This window comes from Euleptes europaea, chromosome 20 (genome assembly GCF_029931775.1).
Source record: "Euleptes europaea isolate rEulEur1 chromosome 20, rEulEur1.hap1, whole genome shotgun sequence".
Taxonomy (NCBI): domain Eukaryota; kingdom Metazoa; phylum Chordata; class Lepidosauria; order Squamata; family Sphaerodactylidae; genus Euleptes; species Euleptes europaea.
The window spans coordinates 1,125,364-1,151,762 of record NC_079331.1 but is presented as its reverse complement, the minus strand read 5'-3'; the positions used below and the strand labels follow the sequence as shown (position 1 = coordinate 1,151,762).

General features: G+C 45.4%; 1 protein-coding gene across 1 annotated transcript; it reads left to right on the top strand.

Moving 5' to 3' along the window:
• The first annotated feature begins 1,174 nt into the window (after positions 1-1,174).
• Positions 1,175-24,901, top strand: RAB8B (RAB8B, member RAS oncogene family). The gene is made up of 8 exons (XM_056865718.1): positions 1,175-1,312; positions 18,464-18,524; positions 19,950-20,010; positions 20,417-20,494; positions 21,577-21,666; positions 22,826-22,891; positions 23,682-23,732; positions 24,788-24,901. The coding sequence occupies exons 1-8, from the start codon at positions 1,189-1,191 to the stop codon at positions 24,878-24,880; spliced, it is 624 nt and encodes a 207-aa protein (XP_056721696.1). The 5' UTR covers positions 1,175-1,188; the 3' UTR covers positions 24,881-24,901.
• The last annotated feature ends 1,498 nt before the right edge of the window (positions 24,902-26,399 follow it).

Genomic DNA, 26,399 nt, shown 5'->3' with positions numbered 1-26,399 from the left:
GGTCCCAGGTTCGATCCCTGGCAGCATCTCCGGTTAAAGGGACCAGGCAGGCAGGTGATGCGAAAGACCTCAGCCTGAGAACCTGGAGAGCCGCTGCCAGTCTGAGTAGACAAGACCACTGCACTTGTATTCCCAGCGATGTATTAAGAGTTTGAAAATGTTATAAAAAAATACTGTTCGCACTTTCTGTGTATTCCCACCGATGTATTAAGAGTTTGAAACTGTTATAAAAAAAATACTGTTCGCACTTTCTGTGTAACAGTTTCAAACTCTTAATACATCGCTGGGAATACACAGAAAGTGCGAGCAGTATTTTTTTTATAACAGTTTCAAACTCTTAATACATTGGTGGGAATACACAGAAAGTGCGAACAATATTTTTTTATAATATTTTCAAACTCTTAATACATCACTGGGAATACACAGAAAGTGCGAGCAGTATTTTTTTTATAACAGTTTCAAACTGTTAATACATTGGTGGGAATACACAGAAAGTGCGAACAGTATTTTTTTATAATATTTTCAAACTCTTAATACATCGCTGGGAATACACAGAAAGTGCGAGCAGTATTTGTTTTATAACAGTTTCAAACTCTTAATACATTGGTGGGAATACACAGAAAGTGCGAGCAGTATTTGTTTTATAACAGTTTCAAACTCTTAATACATCGCTGGGAATACACAGAAAGTGCGAGCAGTATTTTTTTAATAACAGTTTCAAACTCTTAATACATTGCTGGGAATACACAGAAAGTGCGAACAATATTTTTTTATAATATTTTCAAACTCTTAATACATCGCTGGGAATACACAGAAAGTGCGAGCAGTATTTTTTTTTATAACAGTTTCAAACTCTTAATACATCGCTGGGAATACCTAGCGCGGTTACAGCCAAAGTCCGGCAGCTTCGCGCGTTCGCGTAAGTCCCCACCCAGAAGACTCCGTTTCCCACAAGCGGTCGCTTTCCGAGCCTCCGCTTCCGGCGCGCGTCGATGAGCCGCCCCCGCTCCCTTGTCGCGGCGGGGGTGACGCGGGCGGCGTCGGTGGGCGTGGCGTGCGCGCGCGCGGAGCGGCCGGGGCCCCTCCCTGCCTGCGTGCCGTCCCCTCCCCCCCCCTGTGCTCGGCGGGCGTGAGGGAGGGAGCGGAGCGGCGCGCGGCGGTCCCGTCAGTCGGCGGGTCGGGCGAAAGATGGCGAAGACCTACGACTACCTCTTCAAGCTGCTGCTGATCGGCGACTCGGGCGTGGGCAAGACCTGCCTGCTCTTCCGCTTCAGCGAGGACGCCTTCAACACCACCTTCATCTCCACCATCGGTGGGTGAGCGGGTGGGGGGGGGGCGCCCCTCCCCCATCTTTTCTGAGGGGGGGTCACTTGTTCTGAGGCGTTTGCGTCTTTTACCCCTCCCCCTTCTTTTCCCTCAGACTTCGTCACGGCTGGGGGGGGGAGGGGGGTTTGACTGGCGGATGTGGGGTGGGGGAGGGTGTTTTTGGGTGTCCCGGAAGGCCGTGGGGGTGGTGGGGGTGGTGTGGGGGGAGGCCCGTCCGTTTTCTCTTTCCTTCCCCCTCCCCGCCGCCCAACCCGGCTCCAACGCCCAGTTCTGTGGCCTTGCCCGTTAAAGGCCCTGTGGAGTAGGGTTGCCAGGTCCTTCTTGGCCCCCGGCGGGAGGTTTTCGGGGGCGGGGCCTGAGGGGGGGAGGGGCTTCAGTGCAGTGGAGTCCCATGGCCCAAGCGGCCATTTTTCTCCAGGGGAACTGATCTTTCGGCTGGAGATCCGTTGTCATAGCGGGAGGGAGGGGCCGTGGCTCAGCGGCAGAGCCTCTGCTTGGCAGGGAGAAGGCCCCAGGTTCGATCCCTGGCATCTCCAGTTGAAGGGACCAGGCACATAGGTGATGGGAAAGACCTCTGCCTGAGAGCCATGGAGAGGGGCCGTGGCTCAGTGGTGGAGCCTCTGCTTGGCATGCGGAAGGTCTCAGGTTCAGTCCCTGGCAGCATCTCCAGTTCAAGGGACTAGGCAAGCAGGGGATGTGAAAGACCTCAGCCGGAGATCCTGGAGTGCTATGGAGAGGGGTCGTGGCTCAGTGGTGGAGCCTCTGCTCGGCATGCAGAAGGTCCCGGGTTCAATCCCCAGTGGCCTCTCCAGTTAAAGGGACTAGGCAAGTAAGCTGATGCGAAAGACCTTTCTCTGCCTGAGACCCTGGAGAGCCGCTGCTGGTCGGTACTGACTTTGATGGACTAAGGGCGGGGGGGTCTGATTCAGTATAAGGCAACTTCATGTGGCTGTGGCTCAGTGGTAGAGCCTCTGCTTGGCAGGCAAAAGGTCCCAGGTTCAATCCCCGGCTTCTCCAATTAAAGGGACCAGGCAAGTAGGTGATGTGAAAGACCTCTGCCTGAGACCCTGGAGAGCTGATGCCAGTCTGAGTGGCCAATACTGACTTTGATGGACTAAGGGGGGGGTCTGATTCAGAATAAGGCAGCTTCATATGTTCATATATGGCATGCAGAAGGTCCCAGTTTCAATCCCTTGCATCTCCAGTTAAAGGGACTAGGCAGGTAGGTGATGTGAAAGACCTCTGCCTGAGACCCTGGAGAGCTGATGCCAGTCTGAGTGGACAATACTGAGTTTGATGGACCGGGGGGGAGGGGTTGGTTCAGTAGAAGGCAGCTTCATGTATGTTCATGTGTATTCATGTGAGATTTCCAGCTAGTACCTGGAGGTTGGCAACCCTAGCCCAAGAAGCTACATTCGGAGCAGGATCCAAACAGCTTGGGGGGGCGGTGAGCCTCCCTGTCTCGAAGGGTCGCCTCCTGCTAAGAGGGGAATTCCACCCAGAGCTCCCGCCCACCGACCCACCCACCCCAGTGATGATCGTTTGCCGTTGAATGCCTCAAGCTGCTAGACCTCAAGACACGGCGTCTGCTTGAGACCCTGAGCCAGGCTGGCCGGGGGCTTCTCTCTCCGCTCGTTTATTTGGCCGTTCGCAGCTGGATGGAAGTCCAGCAGCAGCTTACTTTATTTATTTATTTTATTGGACTTCTAGCCCGGCCTACCCGGCAAACACTTAGAAACCAGCAAGATGTTTTTTGTGGGTACAAGTTCAGTGGTAGAACCTCTGCTAGGCATGCAGAAGGTCCCAGGTTCAATCCCCAGTGGCATCTCCAGTTAAAGGCACTAGGCAAGTAAGTGATGTGAAAGACCTCTCTGCCTGAGACCCTGGAGAGCCGCTGCTGGTCAGAGTAGACCATACTGACTGATGAACCAAGGGGGGTCTCAGGCAGAGGTCTTTCACATCACCTCTGCCACTGAATGTGGTCCCCCCCCCATGAATAATGTTTACGTTGCCTCATTCTGGTGTATCAAGGTCAGTCTTGTTTCCTCTTACTGGCAGCAGGTCTTCTGGGTCTCAGAAGTCTTTTGTATCACCTGCTTTTTGACCCTTTTAACTAAAGATGCTTTTGGGAGTTGAACTTGGGGGCTTCTACATTCGAAACAGGGAGCCATGCTCCCCGCAGTCATCTGCGTTTTTCCTCCAGGGGGAAGGGGCACCTGTTGAAAGGCCTGGTGGATACTTCCTTTTGTTGCTTGGTTCAGAATCTGCTTGGAAGTAGCTGCCTTATGAGTTCACATAGGCAAGCCATGGGTTTGCAGCTTTCCCACAGCTGCTGTCTCTCTTAAGCTTCAAGAATGATTGGGTTTAGCTGCCCACTGTGCCTTCTGTGTTGCTGGTGTTTTCCAGTGTATCTGGCTCCAGTTTCATGCAAAATTTGCCTGCTTCTCTTTCTCCTCTGCAACTTTTAAGGGGGAAATGCTCTGAACAATCAGTTTGTTAAAATAATTATACTCTGCCTTTTTGGGTGTTTCCAGAAACTTTCAAGGGAACCTACTAGATGGGCTTGCTTGGGGAAGGAGATCTATAAGATGCTGCTGTAGAAAAAAATCTGAGATCTGGCTGTCTTTATTAACAGTTCAGTGTAGAAATAATGAAAACATTCTAGATTAAAGTTAAATAAAACCCCTAAATACCCCCCTCTACAGAGAAAGGTGGATTCTTATGGCCAGTGGTGACTGCAGTCTTTGGTTACTGTTATAAACTGGTGTTTTTGCACATAAGAATCACAGCAGTGAAGCAATAACTGCTCTGTCAAATGACAGCTTGTTTCTACGGCCAGAGGTAATAGATTTCTGTATGTGATAAGCAAGTAGCTAACACCCTGGATGAGCTTTTGAACTGGTAGGCCTTGATTGCAGCTTTGAGTGATGAATATCTAGAGAAAAAAGTACGTAGCTTTGAAGGTCCTTAGACTGCAAAATTTTTATTCTAGCATGAGCTTTGGCAAGTTCTAGGCCAAAATGCTACTGACTCACACGGCTTCCTCTCTCGACTTCTCTCTGGAGAAGTTGCTAGCTTTTTTCGTGTCTGTGTAGAAGCAATTAGTGGTAATGCTTTTTTGCACAGGGGTTTAGTGACTTTCGTTTTGGGTTGCTGCTCTTAGGCTACAGTTAACCACAGGTGGAAAAGTTTCCTGATCTCTAGTGGCTTGCTTTTAGGCCCTCAAATGATGACAGAAATCGTGTTATCTGACCATAGTATGTGGTCATGTGTTGAAGTCTCCTGTACTAAATATGGGCTGTTGGATGAGTATTGAGTGTCCAGTTTGTTTTTACTAGAGAACCTGTGTAAGTCTAGGAAGAATAATTGGTTTGTAGCTGCATTTCTATGCATCCTTAAGCAGTTTGAGCAAAATGTTTCCATCTGATTAAAAACGTCTTTGTAAACGTGTGGTTCTGAGGATTGTGTTTGCATTCGTTTGTGCTGCTTATTTGAAATCATTTAACTGCTCTGTAGAACATTTGGTGACTTGCAAGGCCAGTCTGGAATTAGAATGTTTAAATTTCATTGACATTTTAATTTGCTTGTTCATTGTGTAGGCCTTTGCTTTGGCTTACGCAATTTTGAACACATTAAATAAAATTTAAAAATCAATAATATCCCAGCAGAAGAGGTTAAATCACAGAGTCAGCTTAGCTAGTGCAACAACCCCAAGGCTTTTTGGGGTCTTAATGGTCTCCAGAAACTTCTGGGAGACCCTACTAGATGAGCATCCGTGGGGAAGGAGTGCCTTAGGATGGTGCTGCAGAGAAGGCCAGGTCAGTGTACTAAGACTCTTAAACAAGCTTGCTTCAGCTGATCTCAGGGAGGGGGCAGTTGATTCAAGGAAGGTTGTTCCTTTACTGTCAAGCCATTGTCATGGTAACTGGCTTGTGAACTAAATTATTTGAATGCTGAGTGCACAGAAATTGTCAGGAAATGAAAGAGGCCACGAGAAAAACTGCTCTAGCTGGATGTCATTTCGTGCTGTATGAAAAAAAAACCTCTAATTAGCTGTGGTAACCAAACTTGAGCAGGTATGTTCAAAGGCTCAGTGGTTTTCTGGCTCTGCAGAGTTTACATTGTTCACCTGTCACATCAGGAGCATATCTCCATATGCTCTCCTAAAGTTTGGGGGCTTTTAATACTCCGTGAAATCAAGTTTTCATTAGAAAATGTGCACTTCTGCTCTGCTAATGTAAATGAGGGATCTCTTGGTGATAAAAACATTATTATTATTTAATGGGCAGTGCTGTGCCTTCCTGTCAAAGGTGCTGCTGCTGCTCATGACGCTAAAGTGCTCTGGGCGCGCTTTAATTTTATTGCAAAACTTACATTGGATTGAATGCACCCGTGGTTTAAAAATAGCCCTCACGGCTTATCCATCAGAAGCACACCAATGGCAGGAAGGAGGTTTGGAGCCACTTTGAGTGTTGTGTGTGTGTGTGTGATAATACCCACCGGGAAATTTTGCAGAGCACACATTACATGCTGCAAGAATCTCTAGATGTGGTCGAGGCGTCTAAACTAATTGGAAAGAAGCGGAGCTCTGAGTAAATTATTTAGATTCAGTCATGCAAAGTTGTTGTTGTCAGGTAAATGGGCTGCGATACAGAATTTAATATTTTCCCAAATTTAGCTGAAATACCAGATACTGTCTTACTTTTCTTCTTACATAATCCCTTCCCCCCCCCCCCCCAATGGCTAGGCCTTGTCCTAACTCTCCTGGAATGCTCTTTGGGTGAATTCTGTTGTGCGACTGTGAGGCAGTTCATAGATGCCATAGAATCATAGAGTTGGAAGGTACCACCAGGGTCATCTAGTCCAACCCCCTGCACAATGCAGGAATTTCACAACTACCTCCCCCACACACACCCAGTGACCCCCTACTCCATGCCCAGAAGATGGCCAAGGTGCCCTCCCTCTCATCATCTGCCTAAGGTCATAGAATCAGCATTGCTGACAGATGGCCATCTAGCCTCTGCTTAAAAACCTCCAGGGAAGGAGCATTTACCACCTCCCAAGGAAGCCTGTTCCACTGAGGAATCGCAATTGAATGTGTGGGGGGACTCCATTGTGAACAACCAATGTTTGAGGTGATAACGTGTTCTGTCTGCCTTCTTTGAGGGTTCGTTCACACGAACATGGTCTTCCCTTGCTGCTACAAGTTGCTGAGGTTATGAACATGTGTGCATGTGTGAACCAGCCCCAGGAGTGACAGCTGTCTGTGCCTGAAATGGCAGTGGTTGCTGCTTGCTTTGGTAAGCCTCAGGGAGATTATAGGCCAAATCATAGGCTGCATTTGCATTCCTGTTGGTTTGCCTCGATTCTTGGTTTATCCTCCACTTACAGCAGGCCACTGATCTCACTGGCTTTCAGGTCTGCTTTATGAATGTGATGCAGTAAACTTTTCTCTGGCCAGTCTAAAGTGCCATAGCATTCCTTGTCCTTTTTTCCTGCAGCATAGCTACTGTTCTGTTGTTTGTGGAAGAACAGCTTAAGGTAGTTGGGAGGCCAAGTTCCAGAGGGATTTCTAGCACAAATCTTGGGTTTTGCCCAGACAAGTTGTTGAACGCTTTGTATAGACTTCTGTTTGTGGTTGCTTAATTGTGTGTTCTGTGCTGCGATAATGTTTTTATACAGTAAAGTTCTGTATATATATATATATTTTGCGTTGTAGCTCCAGTATCTGCTGTAGTTGTAGTGTAGTGGGATCGTCTGTTGCTTAGAAGAATGTATGAAAGTATGGATGGGCCGTGGTAGAGCGTCTGCTTGGCATGCAGAAGGTCCCAGGTTCAGTCCGCGGCATCTCCAGTTAAAGGGACTAGGCAAGTAGGTGATGTGAAAGACCTCAGCCTGAGACCCTGGAGAGCCGCTGTCGGTTTGAGAAGACAATACTGACTTTGATGGACCGAGGGTCTGATGCAGTATAAGGCAGTTTCATGGGTTCAGTACGTCATTGTGATTAGAAATCCAGCTCTGCCTGGATTTTTCACTTGCCCTGATAACAGCAACTGAACTGAGTTGTTTATGATGCGGCATTGTTCCAGATGCTCTCCCTCCTTGGGTGTTTCCTTGCACTTTAAAGCTCAAACTGGCCTGTTCCTACGTGCAGTTATTTGGGTTGTATAGATTTTCTCTCCCTGCCCTTACGTGCTTTCTCATACACTATTAACGAGATGCATTGTGAGTCTTGCATCTCTCCCACTTTCCCTTAGGCTTGATTAATCTGTGCAGGAATCTGCTCTTCTATGCTTACACCTCTTGCTGCGTGGAAACATCCCAGACTCACACCCTTTGTAGTTGGTTCTTTTCTGCTTCCTTGAGAGGAAACTCTTGCTCTTATGCAGCCCTCGACTAAAAGGGAAATGAAACTCGGGCTGGAAGACGTGCGAAACCAGCTTGCTTAACAAGTCACTGTAGCATTGCATTAAAAGGTTGATCAAAGGTTAACGTAGTACAGATCGTGTATAGTACTCTGCAACTTTGCCCTTCCACACATGCCGTTATCCTGGGACACTGAGATGCATATATACTGATTCTCCAGAACTTTGGGAGCTTTGGATTTATTGCTGTGCGTTGTTATTTCTGGTTAGTTTTGTTCGGCTTTACAATAACCAGAGAAAAATGTGTAATTTCTAAAGTCTGCTAAATTTCTCCCGGCGATACTAATATGAGCTGAATTTGTGTAGCTGTTGCCTTTATGAGCTTGGGAGGGGTTCAGACTCAGTTCAGAAACTTGCTGACTACAAAACTCTGTAATATTTACATTCTTATCCAAGATGATAGCAGCATTTGGCAGAATAATTCACTGTGCTGGAGTAATATTAACATAAAAAATCCCCCCCTTTCACTTTATGTGGCTCCATTTTGATTAAAAAAAATATTTGCAGCATAGTATCAGCCTTTAATGTACAAAATACACTGCAGACTCTAAGATAAGATGATGGCATTTATGTGAGAGAAAGTTCAAGATAGAGATATAGACGTTTTGAAGCCATGGGGGAAAGACAGGAGAGATGATAGCTTATGCGCAAAGTTGTTTGTCAGATAGAAGCTCACTGGGTGGGCTTGATTGGGCCAGTCTCACACTCAGCCTAAGCTACCTCACAGGGCTGTTGTAAGAATAAAATGTAGGAGAAGGGAATTATGTAAGTCTTTCCAATGGGGGGGAAAGGCAGGGTATAAATGAAGGAAATGAAATAGTTACAAGTTGCTGCATTCTAAAAATCAACTCTTCTTCTTCTTCTTCTTCTACAGCATGTGTCGGCTGTGTCGGCTCTGTTAAAGTATTGATTTACCGGTAAAGCTATTTCACTCTTCATTGTGAGAGAAAATGTATCATAAAGGTCTGCTTCCTCTTCCTAAAACTTCCAGTATTTCTACTTTTGCTTTTGGGAAGTGGAGAAGCCACTAGGAACAGCTGAGCAACCTTTTTTCCCTGGGCCTTTTTTTCATCTCTAGTTCCATCTCTAAGGACATATGTGAGGACTGAGTAATCAGGAAATGGACTGGAGGGGTAAGGGGAGGAGTGGAGGCAGACAAGACTGCTTCATTTGAGATGGCCACAGAGTGAAGTGTCTTGTTTCCCTAAATATCTGCTCATTCCCAGGACCGCATCTGAAGGGGGTTATCGGCTTCAGTGTTAACGCTTGCGGTCTTGGGACTGTTCTGTCCAAGTGTGAACATTTCAGCTCTTTGCTTCTGTTTGTGGCAGGATCGTTGGTGAGGCAGCTGGGGGTGGGAGAAGCTTCGACCCCTTTGTCTTCCACTTGACAGATGTCTAAGTACTTCATCCCCATCTTTAATTGCCAGATGGAGCTTCCTGACGTTTGTCAGTCTCACTTGAGTTACAGGGTGACAAATGTTTTGTTCAAATATCAATTAACCCTTAATGACTTTATGCATGAATGTGACTGCAGCTCCCGATGGGAGAACCTTCGGCCTTGAGGAAGTTGCTGTTGAGTCCTAAGAGAGGGAACTGCCTCATCTTGGTTCCTTTGCAGGCGTGTCTGTTTCCTTCTGGTTTACACCAACGGGACAACTGGATTTGGCTTCAGTCTGTGTTGATGCAGCACTGTGACTTTGGCAAACACTGACCTCATCTGATAGATTGAATTGAAAGTATGATTTCCAGCGGAACCTGGTTGAACTTGCACCTCTGTGTTCTGAGACCAGAAGGAAGTATCCTCCAGTTCTTGGAACCTGTGCCCAGAGCAGTTCTCTAGGTTTGTTGGCAGTAAAGTTAGTACACCAGTATTTCTGAATGCTTCTTAGCACAAGTAGCCCTTAAAGCAACAAGAGTCTTAAACATTTGTTAAAACTGTGAGGCTCCATGCTGTGAGTTGCTTATTTTGCCTCTTTGTTCATTTCCTGTATTTCCCCCTCCCCACCTGCCACTAAAAGATTTTAGCTTTCTTCTAGCGACAAACCACTGTTGCAGTACAGAAGTAGTTTGCTTCAAATGGGTGGGTGACTTTGCTTTATGCCGCTGTGTGTGTGGCTGTTTCTGTTTTAGACGATTCATTCTGCCTGTGTAGAGGCTAGCTGTGTTCAGCAAAAAAAAAAAAAGGGGGGGGGAGTAGCATCTTAAAGACTTAACAGATTTATTGGGGCATAAGCCAGAGTCTGAGGAAAGATGAGGCTTTTCTCATCCCCTCACAAATGTTAAATTATAACTGTCAGTGACTTTATAGAAGATCGGCAGTGTACCTGAAAATAATTCTATACAGAAAGTAGATTGGAACGTATAATGCCCATAACCATGCGAATTACTGAAATAACTTAGAACCAGTACGTAAGAGCAGCTCTACCAGAGTTGGGAAAATGTCTATAGAAAGGGTAGAACTCTTCCAGTATTTAAAAGTATTTGTTTTAAATATTCTATTAAATCTTGTCAGGGTAAGATACCATCAAAAAAGAACTTTATACTAAGCATCTTTTGGTGTACAGTATCAGTAAGAGAGAACTGTCTAATATTCTAGTTGTTCTTCCAAAGAGATAACAAGACCAAGATCTGTTTCCTCGCGGAATTTTGAACCTTTTATTACTGAAGGTCTGCAATATTGCATACACTTCCTCCCCCCCAATATATCCTATGAAATATTGACAATTAGACAATGGCCATATTGCCAGCTGTGGACCTAACATTGCCAAGATGGGATGTCTTACTCAAAAATATTGGAACCATGACAAAGTCCAGCCATTAAACTTCCTCACAATATATTCGTGACTAGCGGATTTACCACTGCCTATCATAGCTTTCAGTGTACAAAAATTATGCCTTTCTAGATCAACAAATAATGCAATACTCCTGTCCAATTTAAAACAAAATTTAAAACCTAGGACTTTTAAAAAACCGGTATTGAAGCAGATGCATGTGGAACTAGATGGATAACGATATTTATCCCATAATTTAAGCAATTGCTAAGGTCATAACTTCTGGGCGTATATTGTTTCCTTATTCCTAAGCATAGAATATCTTTCAACAGACGTTTGGTTGGAATTAGAGCAGTTTCTTGCTTAGAATATCAGTTGACCCAACAGTCAAGAAAGCTGAACTTTCACAATACCCAGGCAGATTAGGGAAGAATTGGTTTTTATATGCCGACTTTCTCTGCCACTTAAGGGAGAATCAAACCGGCTTACAGTCACCTTCCCTTCCCCTCCCCACAACAGACACCCTGTGAGGTAGGTGAGGCTGAGAGAGTATGACTAGCCCAAGGTCACCCAGCTAGCTTCGTGTGTAGGAGTGGGGAAACAAATCCAGTTCACCAGATTAACCTCAGCCACTCATGTGGAGGAGTGGGGAATCAAACCCGGTTCTCCAGATCAGAGTCCACCGCTCCAAACCACCATTCTTAACAACTACACCATGCTGGCTGGGAAAGGTTACATCTTCTGGAAAACTGATTTTTGTAAAGTCTGTGCTATTACTGTGTTCTCTTTCTCTTGCCAGGGAAGATCTAAAACTAGTTTTTTAACGATCTCGTCAGTTTCCTGTAATGTAACAAATCCATACTGAAGCTTGAAGTCCTTGGCTTCCCTGCTTAAACTTTCATTGAGTATAATTAAGTCTCCCAGTGAGGCAAGGGCTGTAAGCCTGTTAGAAGCACTTGCTTATCTTAACTCCACAGATCTTAGTGTACTGTTTTGTAACCTCATACACTAAAACCCAAAGAGGTTTTTTTTTTTTGGTAGCTCAATAATAAACGTAGAATGTGCAATGCCCTGTTGCCGGTCTGAACAGGATTTTAGGTCTGAGTGCTCGAGGACCAACAAGATGGGTGGTTGGATTAATCTGGGAAGGTTGTGGGGTGGCTGACTAGTTTTTATAGATAAAGGTTTTAATCTGGTCTGTTCAGTGAGCGTGCTCACTGGGAAGGGCCATCTTCCGCAGAATTTTGGTTTGAGCTTCCGCGCACCTGTGACGGTGAACATAGCACATGACCGTCTGAACCCTCCTTGCATAAAACGAAAATGGATTCTCTGGCTGAAATAGAATTCTTTTGTATTCCCTGTGTCAGCCATATGAACTTCATGTGCTTGCATTCCATACTGCTTATGCAACGGCCTTCTCACAGTGGAATCCTTATACATCTTAATGAGGAGTGATTTGCATGCATGGATTTCCCCGAACAATGCTCTAACTGTTGGCAGCTCGCTGTTTGACTTAGGACAGTGTCAATTGCATGATTGATCATTTGAAGAGACTTAATTCTTAAGCAGCCAGGTTAGTAATTTCCTCCTTAAAGGGGTACAGTAAGGCTAAATGGAACACTTGGATTGGTTTAATTGGACTTTGCTATCATGATGGTTCCATTTGTTGTGATACAGAGGGTTTCTTAAGATAATTTGCTTATTACTGTTGTTTTTCTCCTGCTCTGTTAGTGCCAAATGTCATGAATCTTACCAAAATGTAGGTGACTGCATGTACAGAAATACCATTATATAGATACTTGCTGCCCTTTTTTGGTCTAGCTATAAGGGGTGTGGGAAGCCCATTTACAGGGCTTCACATTGTTGCAGAAAAAGGGCTTTTCCAACTGGAGTCCTCTTGGACACAAAAGGGCCTTGTCAGGGAGGAGGGCTGGGAGCATCCAGTCGCTGCACTTCTGACCTTGGCTCTAGAGATCGGAAGGGGCTTCAGCTATCTTTCACTGTGGGAAAACTCTTCCTTCAGGAGTGATTCAGCATTTCATTCATCTCAATGCCCCTGCCAGATGAGGACCAAGAGGCATGTGTTTGGAAGTCTTGTTTTGTGAGGATGTTTAGTCTGGGGAGCACATCTAGGGCTGTATGTATGCATCTATGCATGCATGTATGTATTTATAAGCCAGCTTTGGCCAGGGAGGGAGGGCTATACATCACAAAAAATTACATAAATAAATAAATGCAGAAGGTCCCAGGTTCAGTCCCCAGCATCTCCAGTTAAAAGATCTGGCAGTAGGTAAGGTGAAAGACCTCTGCCTGAGTCCCTGGAGAGCTGCTGCCGGTCTGAATAGACAGTACTGACTTTGATGGACCAATGGTCTGATTCAGTTAAGACAGCTTTGTATGTATCACACATGTCTCCTGGGATTTGGCATGAAATTTAGCTCCAGTACCCAAGTTCATGCTGTTTTCTACAGTCAAAGTACATCCCAAATTCTCTTTTCTTCGCCCTTGTCTAGCAGATGTTTCTGGGAAGGAGAGCCAAAGGTTAAAGTTCCAAATGATTAGTTGTCTTTGTGACTTTGTACTGCGTGACACAATCATGTTGTAATTGTGCTCCACCCTCCACCCACACGTATTGTTTCTCTAAAACTGCTAATATATCTGGCCCAAAGTTTGAGTCAGAGTGACTATAAGCAAATCTGAAAGTTTCATTCAACCTTAACGTGCAACTTTTCTTTTTTTTTAAAAGACTGCACAAAACATAGCTCAAACTTCAAGAATTCAGAGACTAGTGTAGCTTTTTTCTTCTTCTGGGGGTGCTCATTGCCTGCAGATCTTGTGGGGGCCAGAAAAAGATAGTGGCCAGTAGAATTAAGTAGAGGGGAGCCTCCAGAGATTAGACTTAATGCTTGGGATCTAATCTTGGCGTACGTATACGTTTTCCTGAAGGCTGCTGTGTACACAGCAATGTTCAGGTTCTCTGTACATGGCAAATGTTAACCTCTGGACTGCCAACGCCAGTGCAGTGGTCCCTTAACAGGCTTTTGTGTTATGCATTTGAAAGTTTCCAAAAGTGATACTGAAACATGGGTCATCTTTCTAAGAGACCTTGCTGTGAACGTTATATCTGCATGAGATCTATTTTGGAAACTTGCAGATCTTTGTGTGCCTGTGTAGTGTTTTCTGAAGTGCAACTTACATCTCATCTGCTTTCATTCTTCATCAAACAGAAGTGCCCGCTCGTATCTCGGACGGCTTCTCTTGAGGCCGTGGGCATCCTGTTCCTCATCTGATGACTTGAGGCTTTACAAATAGGTTGTGGCTGCATGTGGTGAATCATCAATGGCTGATAGGGGCTTTTGCAGCTGATGAACACCAGAACCAAAGCTTGCAGTACTGTGGGGAGAAAAGGTGAAGTGTGTGTGTTAAGTGCTGTCAAGTCGCTTCCGACTCATGGCACTCCTATGACTCAAAGTCCTCCAGAATGTCCTATCCTTGACAGCCTTGCTCAGATCTTGCAGATTGAGGGTCGTGGCTTCCATTATTGAGTCAACCCATGTCTTGTTGGGTCTTCCTCTTTTCCTGCTGCCCTCAACTTTTCCTAGTATGACTGTCTTTTCCAGTTACTCTTGTCTTCTCATCATGTGACCAAAATACGATAGCCTCAGTTTAGTCATTTTAGCTTCTTCTAGGGTCAGTTCAGGCTTCATTTGATTGATAACCCACTGATTTGTTTTTTTTTGGCCGTTCACGCTATCCATAACACTCTCCTCCAACACCACATTTCAAAGGAATCTATTTTCTTCCTATCAGCTTTCTTCAATGTCCAGCTTTCACACCCATACATAGTATGGTGATGCCCACGTGCTATTAGAGTATGGACGAGTTTCCCTTACCAACCACAGAGGAGAAGCAGTCTGAGTCTGTTGTAGCAGAATTAAGCAGAAGTCTGGTAACACCTCCAGATACTAAATTTTGTTAGTCCTCACCTTAAGGTGCTACTGGACTCTTTAATTCCCGTTAGCAAGTAGTGAACGTGTCTTCTGTCTAACTTTAAAGTGCTGGTGAAGTGGCCTACAAAACAAGGTTGTTGTTGTTGTTGTTGTTTGACCCTGGCACACAACACTTTTAGAAGGTAGGCACTGATATATTGAATGTGCACCTAAAGAGATGAAGGATAAATGTGACAAACGTGGTTGCTAATGTGTATTTCACAGCTGTACAGTGGATTGTCACTCCCTGTTGAACGGATGAATTTCTGCATAGTGGGTGGAATAGTTTGAGCAAATGCAGTTCCCTGTGTGTGTAAAATACCTGAACAAGAGACTTCCTGGGATTCTTACCTTGCTGGGGAAGGGTCTGATACAGATCTATTCACAAAAGCTGAAGTAGTTTGTAGAAACATGTTTTCTGTTTGGACTGTATTGTATATTAGCAAATGAGTTGTAGAGGAACTGCGGTCTGTAAAGACTCTGCATATCTTATGTTACAAGTGATAAACCCTTAGGCAATCTTTGTGTTCTGTGGAAGTGCCCTGTTTCGCAACTGGAAAGGGGGTCTCAGTTTTTACGTGGAAGTGAAAAAGTGAGCTCTCATATATATATATATATATAAACATGCACTTCAAGCCAGAGGATGTGGTTATTCTACCACTTCCTTCAGAAGCAGTTACCTTGCCTGGTTACCCGTTGCTAGGATTGCCGGCGGGCGATCTGCATAATACAAAGTTGCGTGTCCTACTTCATTGTTTGTGGAAATGTGAATCCAGCAGTCCGCGTGCAGGGAGGGAGAGGCTGTGTCTAAACACAGTGTGCATGTGGCTAAATTTTTAAATATCCAAGGAATGTCAATTAATGTGAAGCCCGGATTAGCAGCTTTCCTACTAGTTACCAGATGGATTAGCAGCCATCGCAAGTTGTAGAACCAGCACATAAGCAGCTGTGTAATGGGGTGTGTGTATAACCACAGTGGTCATATAATGTATTATGAGATCTGTACCAGCCTGTCTGCGAGGAGCCATGCTTGGTGCACAGCCTTGGTTTATGCTGGGGAGAATGTGGTAGTACAGAGATTATGTGTTTGTTTAATTTTCATAACACATGTAGTGATTTTGAAAGATGCTGTAAAAAATGCTGATCTTTCTAAATACTTCTGGGCTAACAAGATGAACGGCTCTGCTTTTAATTTGGGGTTTTGTAAGACTTGCTCTCTAAGCATCGTTGTGGGTAATCTGACTGAGTGACACCCCCGTGAAAGATTCCTCTGAGAATCAGTCGCTGTGAGAAAGTATCCACAGAGCTGTGTGGCTTATCTCTCCTGTGAAAGCAAACTTTTGTTTGTGTTGCAAAGTTTGCTGTGTTTACATCTGTTTGTTTAAACCATGTTTCTTTGTACTCCAACCAATGTTGCATCCTAGTGGGTCACTTCTGTTTCTTAGCCTTGAGGGTTCTCTGTCCCCCCCCAGGTTCTGATACATATGGCAGAGGCAAAGAAAGGACCACCAGTAAGAATTGGTGCCCCAAATATGGACTCCCTCACACACACACACACACCCTGCAAAAAGGGCAAGCAATTTTATTGCGGCATAACCTTCCGTGTCCAGAAGTTACTTTTTCAGATGTGAAAAGTGTTAATCTTCTCTTGGCAGAGGGGAGATATGCACGAGTCTGTCTTAGACCCACGGGAGTGTAGGAAAAATGCAGGGCCGTGGCGTAGCGTTACTTTGCAGAGCCTAGTTGTATGAAATAGAGCAGCCTGTTCTACTCACAGCAGCAGTCAGTGGTGATAGCACTGCGTTTTCTTGCTATGCTAATTTGGAGCCTAAAGAGAAGCTTACCTTAATCTCAGTGGCTTCGTCTTCTAACCAAGAACATCAGATAGTGCATTCCAAGCATCGTAAAATCTCATTATGTCTTGCAAGGACTGGGGACCGGGTGCCTGAGGCAGAAAGCGTAATAAATAGCCTTAAAGTGGGGCAGAGAGGCGGGTGGACAGCGCCCCCCCCATGCTTAAGTGAGTAGAGTCCGGGCCAAGTCTGCTAGCGGTGAACCTTGCGGTGGGTTCTGTTTCCCATTCAGGGATGCTCCAGATCTGCTGCCTGAGATGGCCCTCTCAGGTTGCCTCAAGAACAAGGCCCCCTCTGGTTGGGAGGCATGCCAGAGAGACTTCTGTCACGCTTTCATCCCACCCTTCCTCCAAGGGACTGGGAACATAGACTTTTTCCCTCTCCTCCACTTTACCCATCCAGAAACCCTGTGAGATAAGCTAGGGACTGACCCAAGTTCTCCGTTGTTCCCTTGGGTGGAAAGCAAGCCTCATGCGCCAAGCAAAACGGCCGAGCGTGCTGCGGTTTGGCACCTGTCCTGGAGGGGGGTGCACGTTGCTTTGCCTAGCCCTGCTGAAGAATAGGAAGTCGTTCTAGCGGCTTGCCTGGCTAAACTCTGAACGGCTCTGTGTCCTGGCTGAGTTTTTCAGTGTTTTCTTTCTGGTGCTGTGTAACGTGCGCATCAGGAAACAGCAGCAAGTCACCAGACTTGCGCTGCTGATGGGTGCAGCTTACTGCTTCCTGTTTCTGAAGTGAGGAAACAAAGGAAATGTCAGAGGATGGCTCATTCTAGCCGCTCCGCTCGCTCATTGCGAGCAGCAGGCACTTGTAAGACTTTCCATTGTTCTTGTGGAGTGGGGGGGATGGACTTGGTTATTTCTCAACTTTGAACTGGAATTGAGCCAGTGGTTTTCATTGTTTTCTTAGGTGTACAGTACCTTTAAATTTGGACCAAGTGAAGTTCTTGGGTTACAATCCAGAGGGGAAGGTGTATTAATCTGTTGCTGAAAAGTAAATGGCCCTTTGAAGGCTGACTAAATTTTATTTCAACGTGGAGCGTGTAAATCTTTTTGCAGACGTCTTCAAAGCCAATCAGGCAGGGGAAGAGGAGTTGTAGCAGAGCCGAAGCAGAGCCGAGAGAGAGGAGCATGGTGAATCATGGAAGTGTTAGTCCCTGTCAAAGCAACTGGAACAACTATGGTTGTTACGCATAGTGGATTAGGAGAGTGGTCGAAGGCCCCAGTTTATCATGGGGTGCAGATAAAGCAAGATACAGCCAGAAAAGTAATGCATCCATTCAGAGGTGGTAGGGCTGAACAATCAAGTAGAACAATGCACATTCTGTTTGGTTAAAATACAGGGTGAAAGGTGTTACATAACATCCAAATCTTATCAAGAAAAGCACAGAAATCACACGCTGGTTCAGCAAAGACTAGTTGACAGCTATAAAAATCACAGGTTTAGCCAAGCGTTCAGTAGCCAAAAGTGAGTTAGTCGTCCCAAGGCACTGTTAAAACCTACCTGTGGGCAGGGGAGTTCCATTGTTTAGTGTAGGCATTTAATCATGATAGCAAGTTAGAAATCCCAAGTCGTTGTTTAGTCCTGCGGGTAAGTCAGCACTGGAATTTCTGAATGGGTTACATATGACCTTTTTTTGTATGTGTGTCAGTGCTGGGTATATTTGTATGGGCACCAGAATTTTCCATAAGTATAGTTTCAGAAGGGTAGCCATGTTAGTCTGCTGTAGAACAGCTAGAGTGGAGTCCAATGAGCACTTTGGAGATGAACAAGTCAAAGCTCCCTTCATCGGATACGAGCTTGAATCTGACAAAGGAAGCTTTGACTCTCAAAAGCTTTATACCCTGAAAATCTTGTTGGACTCTAAAGTGCAAAGAGAAATAAGAGGGCCGCACCAGTAACAGGAGATAAAAATAAGGCCAATGGTGCAAAACAGGTTCTTCTCCAGATGCACACCAGTGTTCTGGAAGGGTATCCTCTTCAGTGCACTGGAAAATACTAAACTTTTGCATGCGTTTATTGCTTAGTCAACATATAATTTGAGAGAAAAGGAGCGAAATGGTATAGAATCCTGACTAAAGCAATCCTTTTCTCCCCTAGGAATTGATTTTAAAATCAGAACAATAGAACTAGATGGGAAGAAAATCAAACTACAGATATGGTAAGTTTATACGAGCATAACATGATCTGTTTTGGTGAATTGGTGTCTACAGCAGTTCCCGTAGTGGAGTAGCTGCAGGATGAACTGTCTATCTGCAAAACTCTTCTTGAAGAATTCAAAATAATTGTGGACATAATTACTCACTGCTCAAATCAACTTGTGAAAACCGGCAGCAGAAAAACTTTGGCAGCCGAAATTACATTGCCATACACAAAGTACTTATAACCGAACAACGGACTGTTAAATCGTTAGCTCACTTCTTGCTGTTTAGCTCAAGCAAGTGGAAGTCTGCAAAAACTCAGCATGCAGGTGCCTCTCATTTGGCCCATGTCTCTGGTGGAACAGCTTTTGGTCAGGCCGCCTTATTGAGACTTGAAAGCTCCATGTCCATCTAGTTGTGTGTGATATACAGCCTGCTTTATAAACTAATCTTGGAAATAGTGACATCCTGTGACATTCATGAAATGAATCTTCTCTGTCAGCCACAGACATTAACACAGCACGGAGAAGAGAGTTGTGTGCACTTTTCCTCAGTCAAGTCACCAAGGAGTAAAAAAGCCTAGCGAACATCCCCCTGGTGGCTGTGATATCTCTGTACTGTGGTGTTCTTAGGCTAACTTAGTTTCTTCCAGTCTAAAGTTTGCTAGACTGATGTTATCAGATCTCGGAAGCTAAGCAGGGTTGTCCCTGGTTAGTATTTGGATGGAGACCACCAAGGAAGTCCAGGGCTCCTACGCAGGGACAGGCGATGGCAAACCGCCTCTGTTCACACTTCTTGCCTTGAAAACCCTGCAGGGTTACCATAAGTCAGCTGCGACTTAGCAGCACTTTCCACTGTAACCAAAGTTTTGCTAAAGCAGATGCCAGTATAAAACCATCACAGTGGGCAAAGGGAGCTTATTCAGATTCTACTGCTGTGCCCTTGTGAAAATATCAGGAGATGAGATCACTCTGAATGTGAATTAAATGCATTCAGGGGTGGTGGTGGTGAGCTGGAGGGTGTGGTCTGAGCCCTCGTCTCTCCACGCGTGGAAGTGGGAGGGGGGAGAGGTAACATCTGGACTGATTTTGAACTGGGCTGTTTTTTGAAGGCCGTCTCTGTGGGGAAACAGGAGGCTTCCAGGTAGACTTGTCAGTGTTGAGCTCCAAAGCCGCCATCTAGAACTTTCTTGCTTATAAAAGCCACAGAAGTAATTGGTACTTTGAGTGTGAATTGCATAACATTTGGCTTGCTTGATCTTGTCTAATGTGGAGCTTAACGGCACGGTGTCTCTGTGTATTACTGCTAAATGGCAAGCTAAATGTGGCTTGGTAAGAGTGTCAGTTTTGGGGGAGGGGGAGGGTTAGCGGCTGAGCGTGACCCCTTTGCATCCCCCCCCATACACACCTTTAATTTTCATGCAACCTTCTTTGGTTTACTTACAGGGATACAGCAGGTCAGGAAAGATTTCGCACGATCACAACTGCGTATTACAGAGGAGCTATGGTAAGCGCCCGTTTCCAGGTTGGGCTTCGCTGCTGATAGTCTGAGCCTTTGAAACTGGTTTTTCTAACCTTTCCATTTCTTACTAAGGAAGATGATTTAGATTTAAGAACCAAAGATTCTAAAATAAATTAAGGTTTTATTTATCTTGGAAGGATAAGCTGGAATCAGACTTGTATGTATTACTTTAATACTGTCCCCAGTTCTTCTTCCTACTCATTTAGATTTTGTGTGTGTGTGTGAATAAGAAACACAAAAAAATCTAAATGAGTATGGAGAAGACTTGGGGACAGAGTGAAAACAGATCTTGTACCTGTTTGAATTTGAGGAATGATTCCTAGAGGCCCAGTGTGAGTGGAATGGGGGGGGGCATGCCTCATTGCTGATGGTGTGACTCTGCTTTCTCTAGGGAATCATGTTGGTCTACGATATCACGAATGAGAAGTCTTTTGACAACATTAAAAACTGGATAAGGAACATAGAAGAGGTAAATGTGTATTTCGGAATGAGTGGACTGAGTCTGTTGGCAGAAAGACGGAGCTGCTATAATGGCACGCGGCTTTCGCATCAGAGGGGCATGAAACCAAAGTGGCTTTGAATTCATTGGCGGGATTGCCGGTCTGAAGCAAGTAAATGTGGCGTATGAAGGGGGAGTTGGATTCATTCTAGGAACTGCTTTCAATTCGCTTTCCTTGGGAAAAGATTGAATGAAAAAAATGATTTTTCTCCATGTTTGTTTGCCTGATGGAATGGAGATGAAACAAGAACTGCTTAATAAAACTTATAAGAGACTATTAAGGTATATGATTATGATCTAAGCACGCTTTAGTATACAGGGGTAGTAGAAAAGAGCAAGAGTCCAGTAGCACCTTAAAGACTAACAAAAATATTTTCTGGCAGGGTATGAGCTTTCATGAGCCACAGCTCACTTCAGATACTGAAGAAGTATCTGAAGAAGTGAGCTGTGGCTCACGAAAGCTCATACCCTGCCAGAAAATATTTTTGTTAGTCTTTAAGGTGCTACTGGACTCTTGCTCTTTTCTGCTACTGCAGACATATTAACATGGCTACCCACTGTGAATTATACAGGGGTAGTTACCATATAAGATTTTTTTAAATCCTTGAGTAGAGACACTCTGAAATTATCCAGTCACATTTCAAACACAGATCTCTTTTTTCATTAGCGGAAACCCCCCTGCAAGAAGGAACTGTAACTTTTATTTTAAGCTAACATAAGAATAGATTTACCACGGGATAAGCTCTTTGTCTAGACCAGGCCTTAACCTTATGTCTGTGGCTCTCTGCCCAGCTGGGGCTTTTCTGGTGCTCCAGTTTCCACTCTGTTCGGCTTCTCCCAGGGATCAGTTCATCAGGTGGTCGTTGGTGTGCCAGGCTTTCTACTCCTGTTGGGCTTTGTGTTTTTAGACCTACCTAATTTTAAAGTGTGTGAAGCAGGTAAACGTTAAGCTCCACTTTCGTCCCCTTATTATTTCTTCCGCATAGGCTTGGCTCAGGTTGCATCTGGACACTTTTTGGGACTTAGTTGTGTTTGTTTTCTTCTCTGTTCAGCATGCTTCTTCAGACGTAGAAAGAATGATCTTGGGTAATAAATGTGATATGAATGAAAAAAGACAAGTTTCAAAAGAAAAAGGAGAGAAGGTAAGTCTTGTCCGCTTAAATGTTCTTTGGACAGGGTCTCTGATGTTCCTGGTGCCCTTTATTTCACCACCACCACCACCCCATTTGAAGCAAGCAGTGGTGTTGCGCTAGGGTCTGTATTCATTTTGGGGACAGAATGGGACCTCCAGCTTTGATCTGCTAGTGGATCAAATTCATCAACCGAGAGCTTAAATTGCAGCTTTAAATTTGTCCTAATCAGTGATGCTGAGAACAAAAAAATCACATGGGATTCTTGCAGCTTGCATTGGAGTAGGAATTGCACCTGTAACTCTGCTGGTTTGGAAAGATGGCCTCCCTACCTTGCTCACCTGCTCCGTTTGGGTTTAGTTTCTTAACAATCTGAACCACAGTGAACCTATCTTTTAGTTGTCTGCTCCATTGTGCACAGTACAGTCTGCAGTCTTCTTTTAAACCAATGTTGACCTAAATGCATGAATTAAAACTTAGTGTAACCACTCTGATTTGTTCAAGCCACTTAATTTTACAGGAAGGTAGGCTAATACCTTGGAAGGGACAGGAATGAAAGCGCAAAAGGCGAATGCAGTATCCAGAACAGAACAGCGTAACCTTCTCCCACTAAAAACTGTCTGATACCATAAATACTTTTTGTCCACAAAAGCTTCTGCCAGTATGGATCTTCTGGTCTTGAAGGTGTGATAAGACTGGTTGTTTTATGAATATAGCATGTTAAATACTGCTTTAAAAAAAGGCTTGAACACTTTTTATTCTGAACATAAAATGAAAGCACATTCAATACCAATGTAATAGTGAAGCCAGAATCCCAAGGGCAGTCAGTGTGCTGTCTTCTGGGTGTAGGGAACTCTTCCAGCGTCGCTGGTCCAGAGCATTATGTTTGCTCAGCAAAAATCCAGCTCCTCCAGCCAGGGGTGGCTCTGAATTCTGGGAGGTGCGAGGAGCTGCTATGGAATGGAAAAACAGGCAAGCCCTCTCCTCCCACCCCTAGATCCTTCACACCGTGCTTTGCATGCAGGCCCTTTGGGATCCCAGCTAGGCAGGGTAATGTCTTGCAGGCGAAAGTTTGCACTTTTTAACTGCCTGTACTTTTGCCAGCACAACTGACCTCTTTGTTGAAGATTAACTCTTTTTAAGTTCTGACAGTTCTGGCACTCTCTTCCAGCTAGCAATTGATTACGGCATCAAATTTCTGGAGACGAGTGCAAAATCGAGCATAAATGTGGAAGAGGTAAGTGGCGTTTGAGCTGCTGACAGCCTGCTTGGCCACTGGTGGTTAAAATGCATGTTTTTGTTCCTTGTATGTTGAGCTGTATCATAGTATGACCTTTGTACTGTTGATGTACTGACTTATGCCTGAGCTGTTGAATGCTTTCTGGTCTACACACCTGTAGCCCATATGCTCCAGGCAGATTCTTAGCGCTTCTCCCGTGCCGTATGAAACGGGACCTGCTTTTACCATACCAGAGAGATGGATCGAGTGCTCAGCGAGAATCTTTTTTTCCCCTCCTGCTGCTCTTGGGCGTCTCTTTGGAGCCAATTCCCATAAAGCCAAAAAACTGACAAATCTTAAATGCCTAAAAAACATTTACTGCGGAGAGCCAGCGTGCTGTGGTGGTTAAGACCAGTGGTTTGGAGCGGTGGAGTCTGATCTGGAGAACTGGGTTTGATTCCCCACTCCTCCACGTGAGTGGCGGGGGCTAATCTGGTGAACTAGATTTGTTTCCCCACTCCTACACACGAAGCTAGTTGGGTAGCCTTGGGCTAGTCACAGCTCTCTCAGCCCCACCTACCTCCAGGGTGTCTGTTGTGGGGAGGGGGAGGGAAGGTGATTGTAAGCCGGTTTGATTCTGCCTTAAGTGGCAGAGAAAGTCAGCATATAAAAACCAACTCTTCTTCTTCTCCTCCTCCTCAAAACAATTCTTTTTTTGCACCCCCTAAAATGTAATTGGTCTGAACTCCCTCAGTCCTGTTGTATGTGCTAAATCTTTTTTTTTTCCTTTCCCCTCTTTTGGTTCCAGGCTTTCTTCACTCTCGCACGGGATATTATGACAAAACTCAACAGGAAAATGGTTGGTTTCTTGCCATGTGGTGTGTTGTGGTGTGTGTGCAGGGATCTGCAAACTTTAGCCAGAATTTGTGCTTGCTGCTGACTCTGTCCCTTTCCCCTGAGGGGGAGGGGGGGGCCTTGCCTCTGTCATTGCTCATAAGAAATACATCCCTTATATTTCTGGCGAGTTTTGTAGTCGCTTGGAGGGCAGCAGGCTCAGCCTGCCCCCCTCTGAGCTGGTGGGAAGAGTGGGAGCGTGACCCTGTTGCGCTCCACTTCTTGGTCGCCAGAGTGGGAAGAAATTGACAGGGCAATCAAAGTTGGGTGAGTTTGTGGGTCCTTGAGAGTACGTGTAGCGTTCTGGTGTGAGCTTGAGCTGCCTAGCCTGTGCTGTTTCCAAGTGGCCTCATTTATTCTGCTGCTTGAAGAAATGGGAGCTGTGGCAACAAAATCAGGGCGCTGAATAGATACTTGAGATGAAGGTAGTTTTCACTGTTGTCCAACTCGATGATGCGGTCAGGTCGTGCAAAATGTACTAGTCGCACATGTGGAGATTTGGAAGGGGGCTGTTGCTCAGTGGTGGATCATCTGCATGGCATGCAGAAGGTCCCAGGTTCGACCCCCGGCATATCCAGCTGAAAGGACCAGGCAGGAGGTGATGCGAAAGACCTCAGCCTGAGACCCTGGAGAGCTGCTTGCCAGTCTGAGTAGGCAGTACTGACCTTGATGGACCGACGGTCTGATTCACTGTTAAGGCAGCTTCGCATGTTCAAATGACCGAGATTTGGATAGTCCAGCTCCCCTCATCCTCATAATGCTCAGAAGCAGGGCCACGACTCCTGTTTGGAACCTCTGGGCAGACATTGTAGGCTCGTGCACACCTGCAATTGTCTCTTGCAACATCCTCCCCATGGCCCAGGGCACCCAGCTTGGGAATCACGAGCGTCCTCAAAACGGAGGTCATTCCCATCATTACAACTATTTTGCGAGCCATTGCTTTTTTTTGTGGGGGGGAGGCACGCCGGGAGTCCGAAAAGCCCCTGCTTCCTTGACGTCTTTCTCACCCTCTCCTCGTAGAACGATGGCAGTTCGGCGAGTGCAGGTGGGCCGGTGAAAATAACAGAAAACAGATCGAAGAAGAGCAGCTTCTTTCGGTGCGCGCTGCTTTGATGGAACTCCTAATAATAGACTGCAGCCATACCTAGAAAAAAACAAAAAAAAAACTTTTCCTGCTTCTCTGAAAGCACATGCGGTTCGCCCAGCCTCAAGAGATGTGACCGCCAGGCTGCTGCTGAGAGCTCTTGTTTGAACATCGAGTGTGCTGAACCAAGGGAGGGGATTCTGGCTCACTCTGCTTTTAACAACGTGCGGCCCCCCCTCTTCTCAAACGTGGACGCCGCGAGGTCGAGAGGGACACCTGTGCCGGAGCTACGTCTTCGTTTCCTTCATCGCTCTGTTTCACTGCCTGCTTCAGAAGCTGCTACAGTTCCTTTTTTCTTTCTTTTTTTAAAAAAAACGTTTGCACATCTGTTTTGGCCTTTTGTTGCCTGTGTCAGCACAATCTTACACTTGTGCAGGCACAGCTTTTTGTCTGGCAAGAAATCCTTAACACATGCGCATGTTTCCTTTTTCGGTTTGGATATCAGCGGGACAGACCAAATCCCACCCAAAGTAGGGCGTGATTCAGGCTGCCATAGGTAGTTGGGGGCAGGAGATTCCCCCCCCAAGCTGGATAGAGCCCCATTTTGCTTTCCTCTCCCTGCCTGTGAATAAGTAGGCGCTGTGAGGAGCCCTTCGGCTGAATGGAAAGGCTCTGGTTCGGTCCTCTGTCCTTGTCAAGCTCTCCCTTTGTGGTGCAAACTACTTGTGCTTCAGAGGACAAATTATTGCTGTCAAGGGGAGAGGGAGGAAAGGCTTCTTGAGGAGATGTGTAGAGGCTTCCAAAAATTTGCTCTGAAGGTTCCTGCTTGTGTCTGGGAGGGGGGAAACGGGTCTTTGAGCTGGTGAAATTCCTCAGTGTACAGCCGTGGCCGCCCATGGTCGACTAGACTCTGCCCTTTCCTAGGCACACAAATATCTGTGAAATAAATGTTGCTGATAGAAAGTTTTGAACACCCAAGGCACTTAAAAGTTCCCATTTGGATTATCTGTTTGTGTTTAACAAACGCACAGGCTTCTTTGTATGGAAATGACTTTTTCCGGAATGTAGGATGTTGGTTTTCTTTCTCTTCAACCAAACCTGTAAAGTGTTCAAGGAATGCATTGTCTTTTTCCTGTTAGTCACTAGTGACCTAGATTAAACCCTCCCTCTTTTTTTGGGCGGCGCTTCTCACTTATTTAAAATACAGGAAGCGTTGTTCAATTGGCAGGCACCAGGATTTCTTATGTTCAGTGAGGCGGCTCACCTCGGATTTCACTTCTGTGACTTGTGGGACACTCAGTTGTCTGCTGTGTTAAGTGCAGCAGCTGTTGAAGTCTATAAAGTTTTCTGTTCTCACTTTAAACGTGTTGAATATTGATAGAAGAAAAGGCATACCCAGGGTGCGTTATCAGCCTCTGTATTTTTTAATATGGAAGATCCTTGGGGAGAAAAAAACGTAGTAATATGATCAGCTGATAACAACCATGCCTGATGGAATCTGTTCCCCAAGCCAACGGGTCAGGCTTTTAGAGCAGACCGAAGCGTAGC

Excerpts from the sequence above, each read along its gene's own strand:
- RAB8B (XM_056865718.1), top strand. The coding sequence starts at position 1,189 with ATGGCGAAGACCTACGACTACCTCTTCAAGCTGCTGCTGATCGGCGAC. Across the intron at positions 18,525-19,949 it reads AAAATCAAACTACAGATATG|GGATACAGCAGGTCAGGAAA; the intron begins GTAAGTTTATAC and ends GTTTACTTACAG. Across the intron at positions 20,495-21,576 it reads GGATAAGGAACATAGAAGAG|CATGCTTCTTCAGACGTAGA; the intron begins GTAAATGTGTAT and ends TTCTCTGTTCAG.